The sequence below is a fragment of the Eulemur rufifrons genome, chromosome 7 (genome assembly GCF_041146395.1).
Source record: "Eulemur rufifrons isolate Redbay chromosome 7, OSU_ERuf_1, whole genome shotgun sequence".
Lineage (NCBI taxonomy): Eukaryota > Metazoa > Chordata > Mammalia > Primates > Lemuridae > Eulemur > Eulemur rufifrons.
In genome coordinates this window covers 237,046,048-237,070,363 of record NC_090989.1, presented here as the reverse complement: position 1 = coordinate 237,070,363, position 24,316 = coordinate 237,046,048, and the positions used below count along the sequence as shown (strand labels likewise).

At 35.4% G+C, this 24,316-nt stretch overlaps 1 protein-coding gene across 2 annotated transcripts in view; it reads right to left on the bottom strand.

The window, feature by feature from the left end:
* CCDC171 (coiled-coil domain containing 171) overlaps positions 1-24,316 on the bottom strand; it is a 303,473-nt gene that overhangs the window by 210,286 nt on the left and 68,871 nt on the right. For both annotated transcript variants that reach the window (XM_069474218.1, XM_069474217.1), the window contains one exon: positions 17,837-17,939. In XM_069474218.1, coding sequence (XP_069330319.1) covers positions 17,837-17,939 — 103 coding nt within the window. The remainder of the gene's footprint in view (positions 1-17,836; positions 17,940-24,316) is intronic.

Genomic DNA, 24,316 nt, shown 5'->3' with positions numbered 1-24,316 from the left:
TTATCATGTTAAGTCCTGCTTACTCCCTAAATATATCCCTTGGGAAAGTCCAAAAAGCACTTCCTTTACCAAGCCTTGAGAAATATATTAGTGAGGGAAGCCCCAGCCCCCTTGATGAGCTCTATGAGGCTTGATAAGCTCCATGTGACAAAAAGGCCAAGAATAACAGCAGGAAATGGTGCCATCAAACTGGATTCCCTAAATTTGATGGGAGTGATGGGATCTCAGGTGACACAGACCAAGTGGTAGACATTAACTTCCAGAAACAAAGTGGACATGGTTACCATAATGGGCAGTGGAGTCAAAAGCAATAAACAAAATGGTTTGACATGTAGAAATCACCGGCATTGGCTAACTGATTATGGTGTTCCTAGAATTAAAATAGATGGAAAGTCACTTCAATCTTATCCAATTTGTGTAAGTAGGAAAGTTCTAGGTCTGATTATCAGGAGTAGAACTCAAATCAACACAAAAGAGAGTAATAGCCTTCAACCACTTCTTAAAGTTGAGCTAGTTCACAAATCCAGGCTCTCTTAAATAAAGAAGACAGGTCTCCTTTAGGTACCCTAACATATTGCCAAAAAATTATACTGTAAATCTTTCTCCTACCCTTACTCAAAGAAACATGAGACAATTTACCAGGGTGACTATGCACTGGGAAAGGGAAATTAACCACATTTATCGGAGATAACTGGACACTGGACTTGAATTCACACCAATTCAGGGAGACCTAAAATGCTATTGTGATTCAATAGTCATGGTAGGAGCTTACAGAGGTTAGGCAATCAACTAAGTTTTGGCTAAGGTCTCTAACCAGTGGGTCCAGTGGTTACCTAAACCCACCCATACTTATTTCCCCAGTTTGGAATACATAGTTAGAAAAGACAAATGCAACAGCTGGTACAATGTCCACATTGGTTACTTGACCCATGGAGTGAGGGATATTACGATACAAAGTAAAACCAATCAGAAAAAGCCAAGAGAAAATCACTAGAACTTTTACCTACCAATACAGTAATCAAAAGTAATGCCACACTTCTGAAAAGACTGTAGAGACTAGTGTCTCTTTAAAGGATTAAAAGAAAAAAAAAGTATCTAGAAATATATTTAACCAAAGAGGTGAAAGATCTCTACAAGGAAAACTACAAAACACAGAAGAAAGAAATTGTAGATGACACAAACAAGTGAAAAAACATCCCATGCTCATGGATCAAAAAAATTAATATCATTAAATGACCATACTGCCCAAAGCAATCTATAGATTCAATGAAATCTCTATCAAAAGATCAATGTCATTTTTCACATAATTAGAAAAAAAATCCTAAAATTCATATGGAACCAAAAAAGAGTCTGAATAGCCAAAGCAATCCCAAGCAAAAACAACAAAGCTGGAAGTATCACATTATGTGACCTCAAATTATACTACAAGGCTATAGTAACCAAAACAGCATAGTATTGATAGAAAAATAGACAAATAGATCAATAGCACAGAATAGAGAGCTCAGAAATAAAGCCACATGTCTACGGTCAACTGATCTTTGACAAAGTTAACAAAAATATACACTGGGAAAAGGACACCCTTTTTAATAAATCACCTGGGAAAACTGAATAGTCATATACAGAACAATGAAACTGCGCTCCTATCTCTCACCATACACAAAAATCAATTCAAAATGGATTAAAGACTTAAATTTAAGACATGAAACCATAAAAACACTAGAAGAAAACCTAGAGAAAACTCTTCCAGACATTGGTCTAAGCAAGGAATTCATGACTAAGACCTCAAAAGCACAGGCAACAAAACAAAAACAGACAAATAGAACTTAGTTAAACTAACAAGCTTCTGCACAACAAAAGAAATAATCAACAGAGTGAACAAAGAACCTGCAGAATGAGAGAAAATATTTGCAAACTATGCATCCAACAGGGGACTGATATCCAGAATTTACAAAGAACTCAAACAACTCAACAATAACAAAAAAAAAAAAAACCCAAATAACCTCATTAAAAAGTAGCCAGAGGACATGAATAGACATTTCTCAAAAGAAGACATACAAACTGTCAATAAGCATATGAAAAAAATGTTCAATATCAGTAATCATCAGAAAAATGCAAATCAAAACCACAATGAGATATCACTTATCTCCAGTGAGAATGGCCTTTATCAAAAAGTCCCAAAACAATAAATGTTGGCGTGGATGCTGAGAGATAGGAACACTCATACACTGCTGATGGCACTGCAAACTAGTGCAACCTCTGTGGAAAGCAATATGGAGATACCGTAAACAGATACAAGTAGACCTACCATTTGATCCAGCAATCCCATTATTGGGCATCTACCTAAAAGAACAAAAGACATTCCACAAAAAAGACATCTGCACTTGAATGTTTATAGCAGGACAATTCACAATTGCAAAGATGTGGAAACAACCCAAGTGCCCATCAATACATGAGTGGATTAATAAAATGTGGTGGCATATGTATACCATGGAGTACTACTCAGCTATAAGAAACAATGGTGATATATAGCACCTCTTGTATTTTCCTGGATAGAGCTGGAACCCATTCTACTAAGTGAAGTATCCCAAGAATGGAAAAATAAGCACCACAAGTACTCACCATCAAATTGGTTTTACTGATCATCATCTAAGAGCACATTTAGGAATAACATTAATCGGGTGTCGGGCAGATGTGGTGGGGGGAGGGGATGGATGTATACATACATAATGAGTGTGATGCACACCGTCTAGGGGATGAACACGCTTGAAGCTCTGATTCGGTGTGGGGAGGAGGGGACAAGGGCAATATACGTAACCTAAACTTTTGTACCCCCATAATATGCTGAAATAAAAGAAAAAAAATTAGCTAGGCATTGTAGCATGTGCCTGTAGTCGTGGCTACTTGGGAGGCTGAAGTGGAAGGACTGCTTGAGCCCAGGAGTTCAAGGTTGCAATGAGCAATGATCACACTACTGCATTCCAGCCTCAGCAACAAAGCGAGACCCTGTCTCAAAAAAAAAAAAAAAAAAAAGAAAAAAAAGAAAAGAAAGTCAAAACATAACATGTTGGCGAGGTTGCAGAGAAAAGGGAATGCTTATACACTGTTGGTGGGAATATAAATTAACACAACCTCTATGGAAAACAGTATGGAGATTTTTGCAAAGAACTAAAAATAGAACTACCATTTAAATCCAGCAATCCCGCTACTGGGTATTTACCCAAAGGAACAGAAATCATTATATAAAAAAGATACTTACTCTAATATGTTTATCACAGCACTATTCATGATAGCAAAGATACGGAATCAACCTCAGTGTCCATCAATGGATGACTGAATAAAGAAAATGTGATATACATACATACACATATACACACAATGCAATACTATTCAGTCATAAAAAATGAAATAATGTGTTTTGCAGGGATGAAATCGGAGGCCATTATCTTAAGTGGAACAATTCAAAACCAAAAGTCAAATACTGCATGTTCTCACTTGTAAGAGAGTGCTAAATGATGTGTACACAAGGACATGGAGTGTGGAATAATAATAGACACTGGAGACTTGGAAGAGTGGGGGATGGGATAGGGATGAGGGATGAGAAATTGCTTAATGGGTACAATGTATATTATTTGGGTGATAATTATACTAAAAGCCCAGATTTAACTTCTACCCAATATATCCATGTAACAACAACAACAATAAAAAGATTTGAAAGAGAAATGGGTAGTGATTCCTACCACATCAGCTTTCAACTCACCTATCTGGGCCTGTGCAGAATACAGATGGATCTTAGGTAATAACAGGAAATTACTGTTAGGCATAATCACATGGGACTCCAATTGCAGCTGCAGTTAAATATGCAGTTTCGTTGTGGAGCAAATTAACACATTTCCCAGAAACTGGAATGAAGCTATTCGTTCCCCCTCTTAGTAAGGACCACCAAAAACAGTTTCTTTCAGCTGGCAAGGCCAGTGAAATACCTTCTTTTCTGCCCTACCTCAGAGCTATATCAAATCTAGTTCTCTATCATAATCTAGTCTGTAGAAATCTTAATTAACTTCTGTTACAGAAGATATCACATGCTCCACTTAGTTCTCTAAGTTTCTGAGATCATTCTGACTGGACCAAATGAGCAGAAAGTAGCATTGAATTCAAAATGTATACAGCATTTCAAAGGTCTTTACAGGTGAACTACAGTGTAAACTTCTAGGATTTTGGTGCAAAGCAAGTCATCCTCTGCAAATAACTATTCTCCCCTTGAAAATCAGCTTTGGACTTGCTACCAGTCCTCAGCAGATACTAAATGCATAGCCACCAATCTACCGTGTGACTTGAGGTTGCCCATCATAAAATGGTTAGTGTCTGATCCACCAATCCATAAATTTTGCATGTACAATAATGTTCTATCATCAATTGAAAGTGTTATACATAAGGTTCAAGTAAGTCCTAAAGGCACAACTAAGTTGTAAGAGCAAGTAGTCCAGATTCCCATGGACCCTATTTTTATTACACTGCTTCCTTTCTCTTAACCCACACCCTGGTTGCATGAAAAATTCCCTATGGTCAGCTGACAAATGAAAAAAAAGGACTTGGAGTATAGATGGCTCTGTATGATATTTTGACACCACTCAAAAAGTAGGCAGCTGGAGCTGCACTATTGTCCCACTCAAGGGTGGCTCTGAAGGACAGTGGTGAAGATAAATCGTCCCAGTGGGCAGAGCTTCAAGTAGTGAATGTCACTGACATTTTGCCTGGAATGAGAGATGACCAAAGGTACCAATACATACCAATTTATGGGTAGGGTCTAACAGTTTGGCTGAATGGTCAGGTGCATGGAAAGAATGTGAATAGAAAATTGGTAACAAGGTTGTCTGGGGAAGACCTCTCCAAATGGGCACTGTGCCCACATCAACTTCAGTAAAGGAGTATATTAATAATCAGGAGGATAAGAGGAAACATTCTATGGATATCAGTCAATATCCTTTCCTAGCCACATTTGTCCTTACTTAATTGAAAAAAGTATCATGGCAGCAAGGATGGAAGTAATAACATCAGCTCAGTAATATTCACCAAGGCTGACTGGGTTACAACCCCTGTTGAGTGTCAAATTCACCAACAGCAAAAACAAACACTGAGCCCATGATAATGGCACCATCCTCTGGAAGGAATCAGACAGCCACTTGTTGGCAGGTTGATCACACTGAATCACTTCCATCATGGAATGAGCAATGCTTAATTCTTGCTAAGATAGACATTCTGGATATAGATTTTCCTTCCCTGTCCATAATGTTTCTGACAAAACCTCCATCCATGAATTTATAAAATACCTTAATTCACCATCATGTATTCCAAATAGCATTGCTTCTGACCAGGGAATTAATTTTATAGCAAATGAAGTGTGGAAATGGGCTCATTTTCATAGAATTCACTGGCCTTACTATGTTTCCCATCCTCCTAAAGGAGCTGGCATACACAATAGTGGAATGGCCTTTTGAAGACTCATAGTGTTGCCTGGATAGCCACATTTTGTGGGATGAGGAATAGTATCCTCCAGGATGCAGTATGTGTTCTGAGTTGGCAATCAATAAATGGTGCTGTTTCTCCCACAGCCAGGATTCATAGGTCCTGGAATCAAATGTTAAAAATGGGAGTGGCTATTCTATTACCCTTAATGATCCACTAGGAAAATGTCTGCTTCGCATCCCATAAACTGTGGGCTTTCTTGGGCTAAGTCTTAATTCCCAAGGGAAAAATGCTTTCACCATGGGACACAGCAATGGTTCCATCAAAATGGAAGTTGAGAACATTACCTGATCATAATGTAGAGCTCCTCGTGCAAGGAAACCAAAGAACAAATAAATTTTTTTCTGCACCAGGGGAATTGGTCCTGATTAGCAAGGGGAAAGAGGTGGCAATAAAGAGCATACCTGGAATGCAGGACATTCCACAGGCTGCCTATTAGTACACTCATGTGTGATGAAAGTTAATGGGACAACAATCCCACATCTGGGTATATATCCAAAAGAATTGAAAGCAGGGTCTCAAAGAGATATTTGCACATCCATGTTTGCACCACTAGTCACAACAGCCAAGAGGTGGAAGTAACCCTAATTTCCACGAACAGATGAATGGATAAACAAAATATAGTATATAAATACCATGGAACATTATTCAGCATTAAAAAGGAAGAAAATTCTGACACATGCTACAACATGGATGAACCCTGAAGACATTATGCTAAGTGAAATAAGCCAATCACAAAAAGGCAAATATTGTATGATTCCACTCATACAAGGTTATCTAAAGTGGTCAAATTCACAGAAACAGAAAATAGAATGGGGGTTACCAGGGACGGAGAGGAAGGAGAAAAAGGAATGCGATAGTTAATTTTATGTCAACTTGACTGGGCCATGGGGTGCCCAAATATTTGGTTAAATATTATTTCTGGGTATGTCTGAAAGGGTATTTCTGGATGAGATTAACATTTTAATTTGCAGGTTTTCCTCCTCAATTTGAGTGAGCCTCATCCAATCTGTAGAGACTTGAATAAAAAGCTGATAAGGAAGAATTCTTTCTCTCTGTCTTAGAGCTAGAAGATAGGCCCTCTCCTGCCTTCAGGCTCAGGCTGGAACTTACACTAACAGCTCTCCTAGTTCTCAGGCCTTCAGACTCAGACTGGTATCCATTGGCTCTCCTGGGTCTTCAGCTTGCCAACTGCAGATCTTGGACTTCCCAGCCTCCACAATCACATGAGCCAATTCATCAGAGAAAGTGAGAGAGACAGAGAGAGAGAGAGAATATCTCCTATTGGCTCCATTTCTCTGAAGAACCCAGACTAATACAGAGGAGTTGTTCAATGGGAATAAAGTTTCAGATTTGCAATATGAAAAACTTTTGGAGATCTGTTTCACAAAAATGTGAATATACTTAACACTACTGAATGTTTTTTTTTTTTTTTTTTTTTTTTTTTTGAGACAGAGTCTCACTCTGTTGCCCAGGCTAGAGTGAGTGCCGTGGCATCAGCCTAGCTCACAGCAACCTCAAACTCCTGAGCTCAAGCGATCCTCCTGTCTCAGCCTCCCAAGTAGCTGGGACTACAGGCATGCACCACCATGCCCGGCTAATTTTTTCTATATATATTTTTAGCTGTCCATATAATTTCTTTCTATTTTTAGTAGAGATGGGGTCTCGCTCTTGCTCAGGCTGGTCTCGAACTCCTGAGCTCAAACGATCCGCCCACCTCGGCCTCCCAGAGTGCTAGGATTACAGGCGTGAGCCACCGCGCCCGGCCTAACACTACTGAATGTTAAATTTTATGTTATACATTTTTACCACAATAAAAAAATAATTAATGGAGAACTACACCTCCACACAAGCAGAACAGCTAATAGCACAGACTCTTTTGGAATAAAGACTTGAATCACCAGGTATGGAACCATATCCAACTGAGATGCTTGCTGACAACAAATGGAATAAGGTATGGCTAGGGAAGGAAGTAAGTTATAAATACCAGTTATGATTATGTGACAGATAGAAAAAGACGGACTAAGTACAGGCAGCCCCAACTTACAATGGTTCAACTTATGATTTTTTGACTTTACGATGCTGCAAACGAGATACACATTCAGTATGCTCTTCAATTTACTATGGATTTATCCACCCAAAAATGCACTTTTGACTTACAATATTTTCAACTTATGATGGGCTTATTGAGATGTGACCCCATTTAAGTCAAGGAGCAACTGCAGTTATAAGAAAATTTTCTGTACTTTAAAATGAATATATTTACATATATTCTTTTTCTTTATCTTCTCTCTCCCATTCCTCTTTTGAACATAAGATGAATTAATAATGGTGAACATTATAACTCAGTATTTAAATTACAAAGTATAAAAAGGGGAGTATGACTCAGTTAAAAGAGAAATGAACATCACCCAGAGATGGATAAAATGGCATATCAAACTTTGGATGCCCTTTTGAGAAACAGCTAATGTGTTTTAAATTGTATAAGGAAAGGCTACACTTCATGTTGGGCAGGAGTATAGTTTTGCTATTGTCTTTTTTGTAAGGTGTGTATAAAAGGTGTGTATAATTGCCAAAGTGACAAGGGGTGGACTGTGGTGGTTTCATACTACATGAACTTTGCTAAACTAGAGCCATTTCACAGAATCCCCTTCCCTGGATAGGTGTATGGTTCCAAGTAACAGCTAGCCAAAATAAAAATTTGGACAAGATTTGAAAGGTGGAAACACAAGAGTAGTTATTACTCTCTAAAGATCATTGTGATTATATGCAACAAAAGACAAACACATAAGTACTGATGGATTCCAACTCATCCCCACTCTACCCACAGTAAGAGACAAATGTAGAGTGGGTTCTAGCTATCTTCATTCTGCCCTCTTCCACATGCAGCTTTCTTCCAATCAGCCCTGTTCCTAAACAGTGACCCCAGACCTACCACCAGTAGCCAAGAAAAAGGTTTTCCTAGATTTCTTCAGCAACTCTCCTTTACTCTGGCAGCTGGACACACCTGGATTCCCAGATATGCTTTAACCCTGACTTGTCCACCCATGCCAGTGTTTAAATATGGCTGGTTAATAATTTTTCTCTGATCCTCCAACTCTTTTTCTCAGACCTTACTTTCCCAACTCCTCTCATAATTGTATAACGTCTAATTCTTACAATGCCTTCCTTATTCAATAATTCTATAAGGGCTCCGGCTACCTATTCAAACTCTAGCCTTATGTGTTCTTATCTTATAAAATACACTGGATCTTCACAGTTACTTACTATATTATATAATCCTTAATACTCTATGACTAAAATGGAAAAACAATTTCTACAATTTCTCCTAAAAAGAAGCCATAAAAACAAATCTAATAAAGGCAAAAATGTAAGTAAACATATCATAATAAGTATGGTGGTATTCAGCAAGAGATTTAAATTGAGAGGTAAAAGTTGAAAATCCAAATTGGTGTAGGTCAACAACTTACAGAACTCAAAAAAGAAGTGTACAAGATGAAGAATTTAAAGTGAATTTTAGGCCGGGCGCGGTGGCTCACGCCTGTAATCCTAGCACTCTGGGAGGCCGAGGCGGGTGGATCACTCGAGGTCAGGAGTTCGAGACCAGCCTGAGCAAGAGTGAGACCCCGTCTCTACTAAAAATAGAAAGAAATTATATGGACAACTAAAAATATATATATACAAAAAATTAGCCGGGCATGGTGGCGCATGCCTGTAGTCCCAGCTACTTGGGAGGCTGAGGCAGGAGGATCACTTGAGCCCAGGAGTTTGAGGTTGCTGTGAGCTAGGCTGAAGCCACGGCACTCACTCTAGCCCGGGCAACAGAGTGAGACTCTGTCTCAAAAAAAAAAATAAATAAATAAAAAAATAAAAAAAATAAATAAAGTGAATTTTAAAAGAAATGCAATTTATAAGAAAATCAGAAGCCACGCCTTAAACAAGCCTCTAATTTTATACTGCCCAATATAGTAGTCAAGTGTAATTATTTACATTTATTTAATTGTGATGATTTAAATTCATATCTAAATTAAAATTTCAGTTTCTTAGTCACTATAGCCATATTCAAGCACTTAATAGCTACATGTGCCTAGTGTCTCCTTTATTAGACAGTACAGATTCTAATGGAACATTTCCATTACTGCAGATTCAATTACCAATTTACAGGAAATCTACAGAACAAACAAACATGTTAAACTACACAATGGGGATGCAATCAGAAAAATACAGGCTGCAAAACTCCTATAACAAATAACACAGTTTTTTAACAAATAAATTTGAAGAAATTAAAAAAAATCAACAAGAAGAGAAATAAGAGGAGAAGAACCTATAGATTTAAAAAATTATTTAAAAGACTTATCGGCCAATCATAATATCTATACCTTCTCTGAATGCTAATTTAAACAAACTGATACTATATGAGATATATAAGAAAATTGGAAATGAATGCTACTGAGAAATTAATTTTTTGGGTGTGATTATCTTGTATTTATGTTAATATTTAAAAAGAGAATTCATCTTTTAGAGAGTCTAATATTTATGAATGAAATTAAACAATATCTGGGATATGTTTCAATATAATACAGGAGAGCGAAAATAGATGAAAAAAGATCGGTCCTTAAGTTGATAAATGTGGAGTGGTGAGTGCAAGGGATTTTGTTATACTATTCTGCCTCCTTTTGTAGATGTTTGATTTTTTTCATAAAAAAATAAAGATATACAATCAATTACTGGATGAATTTGAAAGAAAAGATCATAGGAGGATTTTGTTTTTTTAAAAAAACTTTTATTGAGGTTTTACTTGGTAGAAAAAAATACATGTTCATTATTCAGATTTTTGTTCTTCTTACAGCTGACACTGTGTTTTTCCCTTATGGTTATAATTTTAAAATTTTCAAGAATATATTTAAATAGAGGTCTTATTTGGTTATTTTCTCTGCAAAAGCAATGACCCTATCCTGTACGCTAGAATCTTTTCTTTTATCTCAAAGAAGTACTTTCAAATTATGTCTTGCATTATTACATCAGTTTCATTTATTCTGAACTCTGTCTTAGATGTACCATCTTTACATTGGTACTCCATATTATCATCTTTTCCCTTTGTTTTTCCTTCCTTAATTTACTTTTAACACTTTGTTCTTTTCCTTTACATTTTATCTTTGTGTTCTTTTTCTCTATATTTTGTCCTCCAATTCACCAATTTCATTTTCCACAGTGTCAATTCTATCATAGCTTCTCACAAATTTTAAATCTACTATCCTATTTTTAGTTTCCTTAGAATTCTTCCTTATCTTACTTTTTTACCTTTTAATCTTATGTTGAGTTTTCTATTTCAGCCTATTCTCTCCTTATGAATCCCATTTGATAAAAGTTCTTTCTTTTTTTTTCTTTTTTTTTTATTTCAGCATATTATGGGGGTACAAAAGTTTAGGTTATGTATATTGCCCTTGCCTCCCCCCACCCCCCGAGTCAGAGCTTCAAGCGTGTCCATTCCCCAGACAGTGCCCAACGCACTCGTTATGTAGGTATACACCCATCCCCTCCCCCCACCCACATCTGCCCGACACCTGATTAGTGTTATTCCCAAATGTGCTCTTAGGTGATGATCAGTGAAACCAATTTGATGGTGAGTACATGTGGCACTTATTTTTCCATTCTTGGGATACTTCACTTAGTAGAATGGGTTCCAACTCTATCCAGGAGAACATAAGAGATTCTATATCACCATTATTTCTGACATTTACAAACATTCTTTGCATTGAGAAAGGTCCATAAACAATGTATGTTGGCATGTGTTAATAATCCCATTATAGAATTTTGAGCACTCAGTAAAGCCAATCCCTTGGATTTCATAAACTCAAATTATGAGTATGATGAAGTAGGGCAAGTTTGGTTTGTAAACCTCAGTGAATTAGGAGATAAGGGAAGCAAGAAAGAAGAAACTAGCAATGACACCAAAGGAAACCTGTGTGCTGTTCCTTAGCCATCCTTGGCTTCTCAGCAACCCACGAATCTCTTGTTAAAAGGCACAAGCCATGAAGTTCACAAGAACAATTAAAATTCTCAGGAGGTTACTTTCTTTATGGAAGAAGTAAAGGAGGAGAGAAGAAAGGGAAAGTCCAAAATGTTCTCTTGATTTTCCTAAGAGCCCTCCCTGAGACTGCTCAATTCTCGAGTGACATATACATACCTAAAGGCATCAAATATACACTTGCTATTATTTCTTAGGGTCCTTCAGCCTCTCTAGGTAGAAACCAAAAGAACACCTTTGAGTATTACAAATGATTTCCTCAAGGAAGGACAAGTTGAAGAAGGTTAGAGTCTCAGTCAACACGAAAGTCAAACCCAACGTTTTATTTATAGTCAACAAATAGTTTTTGAATAACTGTTTCATGCCAAGTATTATTCTAGCTACTTAAAATAGTAATACATTAATTATTGTGATTAATTAATGTAATTAATACATTAATGAATAAGAAGGAAAAGAGCCTCACCCTCATGGAGCTTAAATATAATAATAAATGCACTACATAGTAGGATAAAAATATTTGGACAGCAAAAGTGCTGTGGGGGAAAAAAAAGTAGAACACAAAAGGGAGAGAGTTAGTGAGGCAAGTGACATGGGAATGGGCAATGGGTAAGCTTCATGGAGGTGAGATTTGAGCCTAGACTTAAGGAAGATAAGAAAAATAGCTATACACATGATATAATTCATCCACATGGCAAAAAACACTTGTACCTCCTAAAGTTTTTGAAATGAAATGAAAAGAAAAGGAAAGGAAAGGAAAGGAAAGGAAAGGAAAGGAAAGGAAAGGAAAGGAAAACAGCTATGTATATATACTATGTAAAAAAAACTTTCCAGGTAGAAGGAATGGCCAGTACAAAAGCTTCTGAGGCAAGGGCATGCTTGGTGTCTTCAAGAAATGGCAGGAGGTCCAAGTGGCCCAAACACAGGGAAAGAGGAGAAAGTAATAGGAAGTGAGGTCCAAGAAGTAATAAAGGATATGCAAAGGCAGGAGAGTCAAAATGTTCACATCAACAGTTTTTTGTAAGAAGTTAATTCCAACCCTCATGGATGACTTTGAGGGGTTCAAGACTTCAGTGGAGGAAGTCAGTGTAAAAAACTAGAATTGGAAGGGGAACCTGAAGATGTGACTGAATTGTTGTACTCTCATGAAAAAATGTGAATACATGAGTAATTGCTTGTTATGGGTGAGCAAAGAAAGTGGTTTCTTGAGGAGGAATCTAATCCTGTTGAAGAGGCTGTGAATACTGTTTCAATGATAACAAAGGATTTATAACATTCCATAAACTTAGTTGATAAAAACAGTAGCAGGGTTTGAGAGGATGACTCCAATTTTGAAAGAAGTTCTACTCTGGACAAAATGCTATCAAACAGCATGGCATGCTATAAAGAAATCATTCATGAAAGGAAGAATCAATCAATGCAGCAAACTTTATTGCTGTTTAAAGAAATTATACCCATATGCAGGAGAATAAAACTAGACCCCTATCTCTTACCATATACAAAAATAAACACAAAATGGATTAAAGACTGAAACATAATAACTGAAATTATAAAACTATTATACTAGGAAAAAACATAGGGGAAACACTTCAGGACATTGTTCTGGGCAGAGATTTTGTGGCTAAGAACTCAAAAACATAGGAAACAAAAACAAAAATAAACAAATGGGACTATACTAAACTAAAAAGCTTTTGCACAGAAAAGGAAACAATCATCAGAGTGAAGAGACAACCTGTAGAATGGGAGAAAATATTTTCAAACTATTCATACAAGAATATCATACAAGATATTAAAGTCTAGAAGATATAAGGAACTCAAACAACTCAACAGCAAAAAAAAAAAAAATCCCATTAAAAAGTAGGCAATGGCCGGGCGTGGTGGCTCACGCCTGTAATCCTAGCACTCTGGGAGGCCGAGGCGGGTGGATCGCTCAAGGTCAGGAGTTCGAGACCAGCCTGAGCAAGAGTGAGACCCCGTCTCTACTATAAATAGAAAGAAATTATCTGGCCAACTAAAATATATATAGAAAAAATTAGCCGGGCATGGTGGTGCATGCCTGTAGTCCCAGCTACCTGGGAGGCTGAGGCAGTAGGATCACTTAAGCCCAGGAGTTTGAGGTTGCTGTGAGCTAGGCTGATGCCACGGCACTCACTCTAGCCTGGGCAACAAAGCGAGACTCTGTCTCAAAAAAAAAAAATAAAAAAATAAAAAATAAAAAGTAGGCAATGGATATGAACAGACATTTCTCAAAAGAAGACATACAAATGGTCAACAGATATATAAAAAAAAATGTTCAACATCACTAATCATCAGGGAAATGTAAATCAAAACCAAACTACAATAAGATATCATCTCACCCACTTAGGACAGCTATCATCAAAAAGACAAAAAATAACAAATGCTGACATGGATGCAGAGAAAACGGAACTCTCATACACCATTGGTGGTAATGTAAATTAGTACAGCCATTGTGGAAAAGAATATGAAGGATTCTCATAAAACTAAAAATACAGATACCATATGATCCAGCAATCAAGGCGATGGTATTTATTCAAAGGAAAGAAAATCACTACAGATACCTGCACTTCATTGTTTATTGGAGCACTAGTCACAATAGCCAAGACACAGAATCAACCTAAGTGTCCAACAGGAGAAGAATAGATAAAGAAAATGTGGTATAATCCAGAAGCAGTGGTGTGTGCTTGTAGTTCCAGCTAGTTGGGAGGCTGAGGCAGGAGGATCACTTGAGCTTAGGAGTTTGAGGCCAGCCTGGGCAACATAGTGAGATCTCATCTCAAAAAAGAAAAAGAAAAAAAGGAAAGGAAACGAAACAAAAGGAAAGGAAACGAAAGGAAGAAAAGAAAAGAAAAGAAAAGAAAAGAAAAGAAAAGAAAAGAAAGAAAAGAAAAGAAAAGAAGAAAGAAAAAGGAAGGAAGGGAGGGAGGAAGGGAAGGGAAGGGAAGGGAAGGGGGAAGAGAAAAAGAAAATGGGGTGTATATGTACAATGGAACACTATTCAGCCATAAAAAAGAATGAAATCCTGTCATTTGCAGCACCACAGATGGAACTGGAAGCCATTATGTTAATAGAGATAAGCCAGGTACAGAAAGACAAGGCTGTACTAATAATGCATGTTCTCATTCATATGTGGGAGCTAAAAAACCGGATCTCATGGAGGTAGAGAATATAATGATAGTTACCAGAGGCTGGGAAGAGTAGGGAACTGGGGATGAAGGTAGGTTAGTTAATGGGTACAAACAGTTAGAAGGAATAAGTTTTAGTTTCAATAGCACAGTAGGGTGACTATAGTTAAAAACAATATATTATAAATATATTTCAAAACAGCTAGAAGAAAAGATTTGAAATATTCCCAACAAAAAGAAATGATAAATGCTTGAGGTGATAGATATCCTAAATACCCTGATTTAATCATTACACATTGTACGCATGTATCAAGATATCACATGTACCCCATAAATATGTGCAATTACTATATATCAATTTTGAAAGTAGGAAAAAAAATAAATTGCCACAGCCACCTCACCTTCAGCAACCACCACCCTGGTCAGTCAGCAGCCATCAATATCAAGGCAAGGTCCTCCACCAGCAAAATGATTATGACTCACTGAAGGTTCAGATGATCATTAGCATTTTTAGCTATATAATTACAGTATGACATTGTTTTTTAGACACAATTCTACTGCACACTTAATGGATTTAATATATAGGGTAAACATAACTTATATGCACTAGGAAGCCAAAAATTTCATGTAACTCACTTTATGAAGATACTCACCTTATTGAGGTAGTCTGGAAATGAACCTGCAATTTCTCCAAGGTATGCCTGTACATACCTTGAGACATAGACATGTATATATCTCTCTCACATACATAGACGCCTAGGATAAGTTTATAAATTATTTCATTTTGGAAGAACAAATATTTGGTCATCTTTGTATAACTGAAGCCAGGCCTTACACAATCAATAGGCAATCTTAATTGATCAAGTTCTTTCATAAATAATTTTGTACTACAGTTCATTAATTATTTCCTTCTTGATTATGTTAAAAATCCCAACCTGAGCTGGCATAAGCAAAAAGGAGGTCCATTACAACGATACAGTGCTGTTTCATGGAAGCCAAGAGTAGGAATGAAACCACGTCCCAAATCAGGTATGTAAATCAATAAGGGTACCAGTGGGAAACAGAATACTCAGAAATGTTTATCAGAAGAGAATTTAGTAAAGAAACTACAGAAATGTGGACAGGTTAACAGACTCAATAAGGTATGATGAGACACCAAGAATGAGTAGAAAACCAGTATCATGCCTTGGGATAAAAGTTCGAGTGAAGGGAATGTTGTCACCATAGTCCAATTCGAGCCATAGCTATGAAAGAGGACCCACCTGACAGTAGCTGTTGAAAAACGAAGCCACTAGCAGTAATGCACAGGAGCAGTGGAAGCAGAGGAAATAAATACCCTGACTGCTTTCTTCTCTCACCTTCTTAATCTCCTGCAGGTACACCTGTACTGTTCAAACCCAACCGGAAGGTGGAAGGCAAAGGAGCCCAGATCCATAGAAGTCAGCCTCCCAATGCACAAGACAAAACAGAGAACAAAGGAGAATGGCCTGGTGGGAGGATCAGGGTGTAAAAGAGCGAATAACCAACACAATATGGAAACAAAGACCACTCTATAACAATCCAAAAATGACTAATTCAGTGTATAGTCCTTTTATAGGAACACATTCTTTGTAAATATATAGAATGCACACGGGAAATTAGGAAGTTAAAAAAGGATGGTTACTAAAAGATAAGAATAAAAAGAAAAAGTTTCATAGAAGACAATTCTTTTTCTATAGGCTTAGTAATAACTTACGAGTTGCTTTGTTATCAACTATTTCATTTTAAAACTCAAAGGAGACACGACCTCATTATTCTCAGCTTTTCTAAATCAACTCTGAAGAAATATTTAAGGTAATATTGAAGGATATAATATGCTACAACAATTTTTAAAGATCCTAACACCATTAAACACCATTGATACATCTTAACAATAAAAAAGTACCATTGCAAAGGAAAATTTCATCCTCCAAAGCTGTATTAAATGTAATTGAAAACTGGATATCTATACCTATTTTTATGTCATTTTTATTATACATTTTGATTTGTCCACAGTAACAAACTAAGAAACACCAGCACTTTGGGGGAAAGTTTAAATAAAAACAAAGAAAGTAACACATTAATTTCATGAAATTACAACTAAAAACATACAGACTAAAAAAAAAGAGATGATAGCAAAGCACTAAGTTTCTAATAGTATACAACTAAGAAATCTGCAGACCCCATAAGATAAAATATGAGCCTTGATCAGGAGATGCTTCCTCTTTTTCAAGGACAACAAACTTTCCTGAACTTAAGAGTTTTCTGAAGAAATCATTTGCCATATTAGTGTTTAATTCCTTTAAAAAATATTTTTGAAAAACAGAATCCTTCAGATTAATTTTAAAGTGTAAGGAACTTAAATTATGTGCCTTTTAAAAACTATAACTGCATCAGAAGGCAACTAAATAATTCGAGGCTGACAGTATGGCAAAAGAAAACCAGGGTAGAAAAAAGTATTTATGTTAAAGCTGCTATAGCATATACAATGGCATAAACATAAAAATTAAGAAAGTGGAAATAACGAACAGAATCCTTAGCCAATTAATGCTTTTGCTAGTTCCCAAAATATGTCCACCTAACATGATTTTTATAGCTCTTTATTGTATTAAGTAGACTATACTGGAACCAAAATATTTTACCCAAGCATTCTTATCTGTAGAGTATATATGGAAATTAGGGAGAAAACCAGCTTAGAAAGTATAGAACATGTACGAGGTTACAGTGTGTGCTCTACATAACCTTTTAAATCCACGACCTTTAAGTTGCTGAAGGTTGCCTCAGAATTTGGCTCAGTTTGATTGAAACATCTGTTCCCCTTGCAGGTATACTGTAAGGACTTTTTTCTCAGTTGGATTCAGAGCACAGCAAGTGAGCCCTTGTCTGTCCAATCATACAGACCCCAACACTTGTAAATCAAGTTCTGGGAGGACAACAGCAGGTCCACATTCCGTCACCCTTTCTCAGCCAGCTAGGCCAACTGACTGCTGTGAGAACTGCTCTTATCATGTCATCAAATCAAAACATGTTGAGATGAGGGACCGTAAGAGGCATCTGCAGAATTCCCAAAATGTAGTGACTTTGGAACATTGACAGATGCATCTGTCATTTTATACCTTCAACTAACCTGATGTCCACTGGCCTGACACAGTAAAGCTGTCCAAGATCGATTCCAATTCTTTCACGTTATTTTCACATGTCTCTACTAGGAAGGCCTGATGCTTCTTAGCCTTTTAATTAAGAAAAAAAAAATCACACATAATAAGGTCACATATTACAAGAGCTACAGATATTTAGTGTGAACATATATAGCACAATTAAGTATAAACAAGATAATAATTACCCCATTCAAATCTATTATTAACCTCTCTTTCTGTCTTAATCAGACCTTTTACTTGGCTTAATGTAACAGTCTCATTAACAATTTACTGAGGATTTAGTGCCTGGCACTATTCTAAATATTGGATACATAGTAATTCTTTTCATCCTTGTAATAACTTTATGATGGAAAGGCTATTATTATCTCTATTTTACAGATTAAAAAAAAAACTAAGACTGAAGAATTAAGGGACATTTTAAAAAATCATGTTTGCAATCATGTGGCAAGTTGCCAGGTGGTGATCAAAAGTGAATGCAGTTAAGACCAACTAGAAGCTACTGCAGTAGCCAACTGATGGTGGCCTGGTCTAAGATATTAGCAGTAAAAATGGGGCTAGGGGTAGGGAATGGCTGCACTGGAAAGACACTTAGAAGACAGAATGGCCAGGCCTTAATAAAACTTCATTAGATTAGGTTACATTGATTAGACTGGACTGGACTGGACAGGATGAGGATAGGGAAAGTACTCAGATAAAGCAAGGAGTTAAGACTGATCCCAAGGTTTCAAGCTAGAAGAACTGGGTTAATTTCAATAATTGAATGGGAACGATGGAGGTAGAGAAGGTATTTCTGGTTTTGTTTGTTTGTTTACTTGCTTGCTTGTTTTTGGCAGTGGGTTTGAATAATGAATTCTGTTTTGATCATATTACATTGGCAACACATAAGACATTCCCAGCACTAACACAATGTCTGGCAAATAACAGGCTCTAAATAAATATATTTGAATGAACAAATAACAAATAAAAGTAGAAAAACTATGAGAAGCAGTTAGACATAATTGGTGCAAAGCTAAGAAGTAAGGTCAGGTATAGGTTTGGGAATCACCTATAGATATGGTCTGAAACTTGCCTTATAGTATCTGATGGGAAGTGGAAAGAGCCTAGGACAAAGCCTTAAGGAACTCCCCAGCATTTAATAGTTAGAAAAGAAGCCAGCAAAAAAACTCAAGAAGAAAAACAGAAGGGTATAAAGTCATGAAAACCACAATAAGAGAACATTTCCAGAAGAGAACTGTCAATTATGTCCAATGCACAGAACATTCAAGCAAAATGGAGACTAAAAAGTGTCCACAGGGCATGAAGGTCATTGGTGACTTTGGTGAGATCTGTTTCTCTGTGGTATAGTTATAAGACAGACTGGAACAGGTTAAAGAAGGAGGAAGCCTGATTTTTTTCTTGAGAGAGAAATGAGTAAATGGAAACAAGAAGTTTAAACAACTCCTGGGGAGATAAAGGGCAATAGTTGGAAAGGAGGGTACGGTCAGAGAAGAGTTTTGGTTTTTTATATGTGAGAAACTAAAAAATGTTTAAAAGCTGATGAGATAGAGTTACTAGTGAAAGAATGCTTATAGATGCAGAAGAAATGGAATAATAGATATTACAGGACAAAATTATATCCTTAAAAATATGTAAAATTACTAATTATTTGTTTAGATGTCAGCTCAATTATCACTTCTTCCTTCACCTGACTATATCAATTCCTTCTATCACATTCTTCTCAGCATTTATAACAATAATTATTCTACTTTTGAGTAGGTCTTTTATTAATATATTTATTTCATAGATTTAAGTTGCATGAAGGAAGGAAATGTCTTTTTCTTTTGTCCTCTCCAGTGTATCCCCAACAACTAGATAATACCTAGTATCTAAAATAAGAGTTAAATAGTTAAACAAATTATAGTACATGTTTATCAACAAAAGACTTAAATCAATTTGGATTCATCCACACAGACTTTAAATAAAAGGAGGAAGCTCTTCGTCATGTACTGATATGGAAAGATCTCTAAGTCATCTGGTTTAGTTAAAGACAAAGGGAGGGGAACAATATGCATAACATGCTGCCATGTGTGTGAAGTGTAGATGCACCTATTCATAAATGCAGAGAGAATCTCTACACAGAATCACAAAATTTTGTAACTATCATTGCCTCTGAGAAGAGAACCTGGGTGGCTAAAAGAGAGATTTCATTTTTCACTGTATATTCTTTTTGTATTTTTTAAAGTTTTTATCAAACACACCTATTACCTATTCAAAAATTAGATTTTTTTAAAAGAGTAAATAAGTCAACAAAACCCCACTTTTCCATGACAGATATACATGCAGTTTATTAATGTGTTATGAAATACTCTGAAGACCAATTAAACCAAGAAGCCCAAATGGAAACTTCTGGAAATTAACAAAGCATAGATTCACAGACCAATGTAAGGTTCACCTCCATAGAAAAAGAAACACCTCATCAGGGAAATACAAATTAAAACCACAATGAGATATCACCTTACCCTTGTCAGAACAGCCGTTATTAAAAAGTCAAAAACAACAGATGCTGGCATGGATGCAGAGAGAAAGGAACACTTATACACTGTGGTAGGACTGCAAATTAGTACAACCTCTATGGAAAACAGTATGGAGATTCCTCAAAGAAATAAATGTAGACTTCACATTCGACCCAGCAATCCCACTACCCAAAGGAAAAGAAGTCATTTTATGAAAAAGATGCCTGCACTAGAACGTTTATTGCAGCACAACTCACAGTTGCGAAGATGTGGAATCAACCTAAGTGCCCATGATTTCATGAATGGAATAAGAAAATGTGGTGTATACCATGGAATACTACTCAGCCATAAAAAAGAAGGAAATACTGTCTTTTGCAGCAACTTAGATAGAACTGGAGACCATTATCCTAAGTGAAGTAACTCAGGAGTGGAAAAACAAACACAACATGTACTCTCTAATAGTTGAGAGCTAATCGATGGGCATACATGGGCCCAAAAAGATGTAAAGGTCATAGGAAATAAAAAAATGGGGAGGAGCGAAGAGGGGAGTGGTAAAACCTACCTATCAGGTACAATGAACGCTATTCAGGTGATGAGCACACTAAAAGCCCCAACTTAAGCATTATAAATATTATCCATGTAACAAAAACATTTTTACCCCCTTAATATTTTGAAATTAAAAAAAAGAAACACCAAGTTTTATTAATTAAAATAAGTAAAAGAGTCAAAAAGAAATATATTATTACCAATGGCAATCAATTAAAGTTTATCTACACATAGTATTTATAAAGTTCATGTATATAAATATATATTTATAAAGTTATTTTTAATTATTAAATACTTAAATATTCTATTAAATTCTTTGAGTTTATATATTATACTTATGGTAAAAAAAAAAAAAAAAAAAAACCAAAGAAAGAAAAATAGAAGGTAATTCAATCTGCATAAGCAAGTTTTATTCACAGTTTGTTTTATAATTATAGAAACTTTATATATAATTTTTAATTCAAATAGGATCACAGTATACATACTACTATATAACTTTTGCATTCATAGTTTTTCTCCAACATCTTTCCAGATCACAAACTTTTTTAGCTGTATAGTATTCCATTGTTTAGATGTAGCATAAATTAATGTAACCAGTCCCCTCCTGTTAATCTTTTTAGGTTACATGCAGTTGCTTGGCTATTAGTGACAACACTACAATATACATCCTTGTATGTATATTTTTATGTCTTTATATAACATTCAAGTAAACCTACTCAATACATTTCTAAAACTAGATTTGATGAGTAAAAGGGTATACACATCTGTTTTCAATTAACAAATTACTCTCTAAACAGTGCATATGACCATGAACAGTATGAGAGCCTATTTCAAATACCTTTCCAAAGGTAGGCATTAGCAACCTTTTCAATGTGCATTTCTTTGATTTTAATTAAGACTAAGCATCTTTTCTTATGTTTACTAGCTACTTTTATTTCTTTTCTGTAAACTGTCTATTCATATCATGTGCCCATATTTATGTTACATTGTTCATCTTTTCCTTAGTGATTCGTAACAGTCCTTTTTACATTATGGAAACAGTCCCTTTGCCTACATGTTGCAAAGCACTTTTACTAATTTGCATTTGCCATCTGACCATTATATAGTCTTAAAACAAAATTATATTTTTCAAGTCATGAAATTTATCTATAGTTTGCTTTTGTACTTTGAGTTTTGTATAACATCACACTTTCCTTACTACAAGATTATAAAACAATTCCATTTTTCATTTTTCTTCCAGTGCTTTTTCATTTTCCTCTTTATGGCTCTTTGATCAATCTAAAATTTGTTTGATATAAGCAATATGGCACGGATATAGTTTATTATTTATCCTCCTGTATAGCCAATTATCTGAAAACTATTTGTGATAATCTATCTGTAAACATTTATTTGACATACCAATTTTATTATATACTAAATTCCCATACATATTGATAGCTATTTTTGAACTCTCTCTTTTCTGTTTCATTGATTTCTTCATTATTTTGTCAGAACCAAATTCTTAATTATGGTAACTTTATATTTTTAAAAAATATTATTGAGACAAAATTGACATAACATACAATCACCCAATTAAAGTGTACAATTCAATATTTTTAGTATATTCACAGGGTTGTGCAACCATAACCACAATCTAAACTTAGAACATTGTTATCCCTACTAAAAGATATGCCATCCCCATTGGCTAACATTCTCCATTCTCCCACCACCACGCCGAAGTCCTAAGCAACCACCATTTTCATTTTTGTTTCTATGTATTTGCCTATTTTGGATACTTTATATAAATAAAATCATAAATATGTGGTCTTTCATGACTGGCTTCTTTCATGAAACATAATATTTTCAAGGTTCATCCATGTCATACTATGTTTCAGTACTTCATTTTTATTGCCAAATAATATTATTTATAAATCATATGGATAAGCCACATTTTATTTATCCATTCATCAGTTAAAGAACATTTGAGTCGTTTCCACTTTTCAGTTATTGTGAATAATGTTGCAAGGATATCCATATACAAGTTCTTACGGGAGTGTATCTTTTCATTTTCTCAGATATATACCTAGGAATGGAATTGCTTAGTCATATGGGCATTCTATGTTTAATTTTTTGAAAAACTGCCAAACGTTCTTCCAAACAGAATGCCCCATTTTACATTCCCACCAGCAATGTGTGAGTGTTTTAATTTCTCCATATCTCCACCCAAACTTGTTACTGTTCATTTTTGTTATTATAGCCATGCTAGTGACTATGAAGAGTTATCTTATTGTGGTTTTGATTTGCACATCCCTAATGATTTTAAACATCTTTATACACGCTTACTGGCCATTTGTATATTGTTGTTGTAGAAATGTCTATTCAAATATTTAGCACATTTTTAAAATACTTTCTCTTTTTATTATTGAGATGTAAGAGGACTTTATATGTTCTGGATATAAGTCCTTTATCAGACATTTGATTTGCAAAAATTTTCTACAATTTTGTGGGTTGTATTTTCACCTTCTTTATGGCATCCTTTGAAGTATGAAAGTTTTTAATTTTGGCAAAGTCAAATGTATCTATTTTTTCTTTTGTCACTTGTGCTTTTGGTATTACACCTAAGAAACAATCGCCAAAGAGTTTTGTAGTTTTTGGTATTATATTTGGGTCTACAAACCATTTAAGTAGGGGTCCAATTCATTCTTTGTTCTGTTGGTATCCAGTCTTCTCAGCAGTATTTGTTTAAAAATATTATTCTTTCCTCATGAATTAACACCCTTTTCAAAAATCAACTAAACATAATTGTAAGGGATGTTTTCTGGATCCTCAATTCTAGTCCATTGATCTATATGTACCTCATTATGCCAGTACCATACTATCTTGAATACTGTAGCTTTGTAGTAAGCTTTACAATTGGGAAGAGTGACACCTCCAACTTTACTCCTGTTTTTCATGATTACTGTGGCTATTAAAGGTCCCTTATATTTCCCTATGAATTTTAGGATCAGCTTGTCAATTTCTACAAAAAGCCAACTGAGATTTTGATAGAGATTGCATTGAATCATCAATTTGGGGAGTACTAACATCTTAACGATATTAACTCTTACAGTTCATAAACATGAGATATCTTTCCATTTATTTAGGGTTTGTTTAATTTATTTCAGTGATAATTTGTAGTTTTTGGTATACAACTCTTATACTTCTTTTGTTAACTTATTTCTAAGTATTATTTTTTATTGTATTGTAAATGTATTTGTTTCCTTAATTTCATTTTTGGATTATTCATTGCTAGTTATAGAAATACAACTGATTATCTGCTTGATCTTGCATTGTATCCTACAATCTTGCTAAACTTGTTTATTAGCTCTAAGAGTTTTCCATGTATGGATGGATTCCTTAGGATTTTCTAGTATTTATTCCTTAGGATTTCTA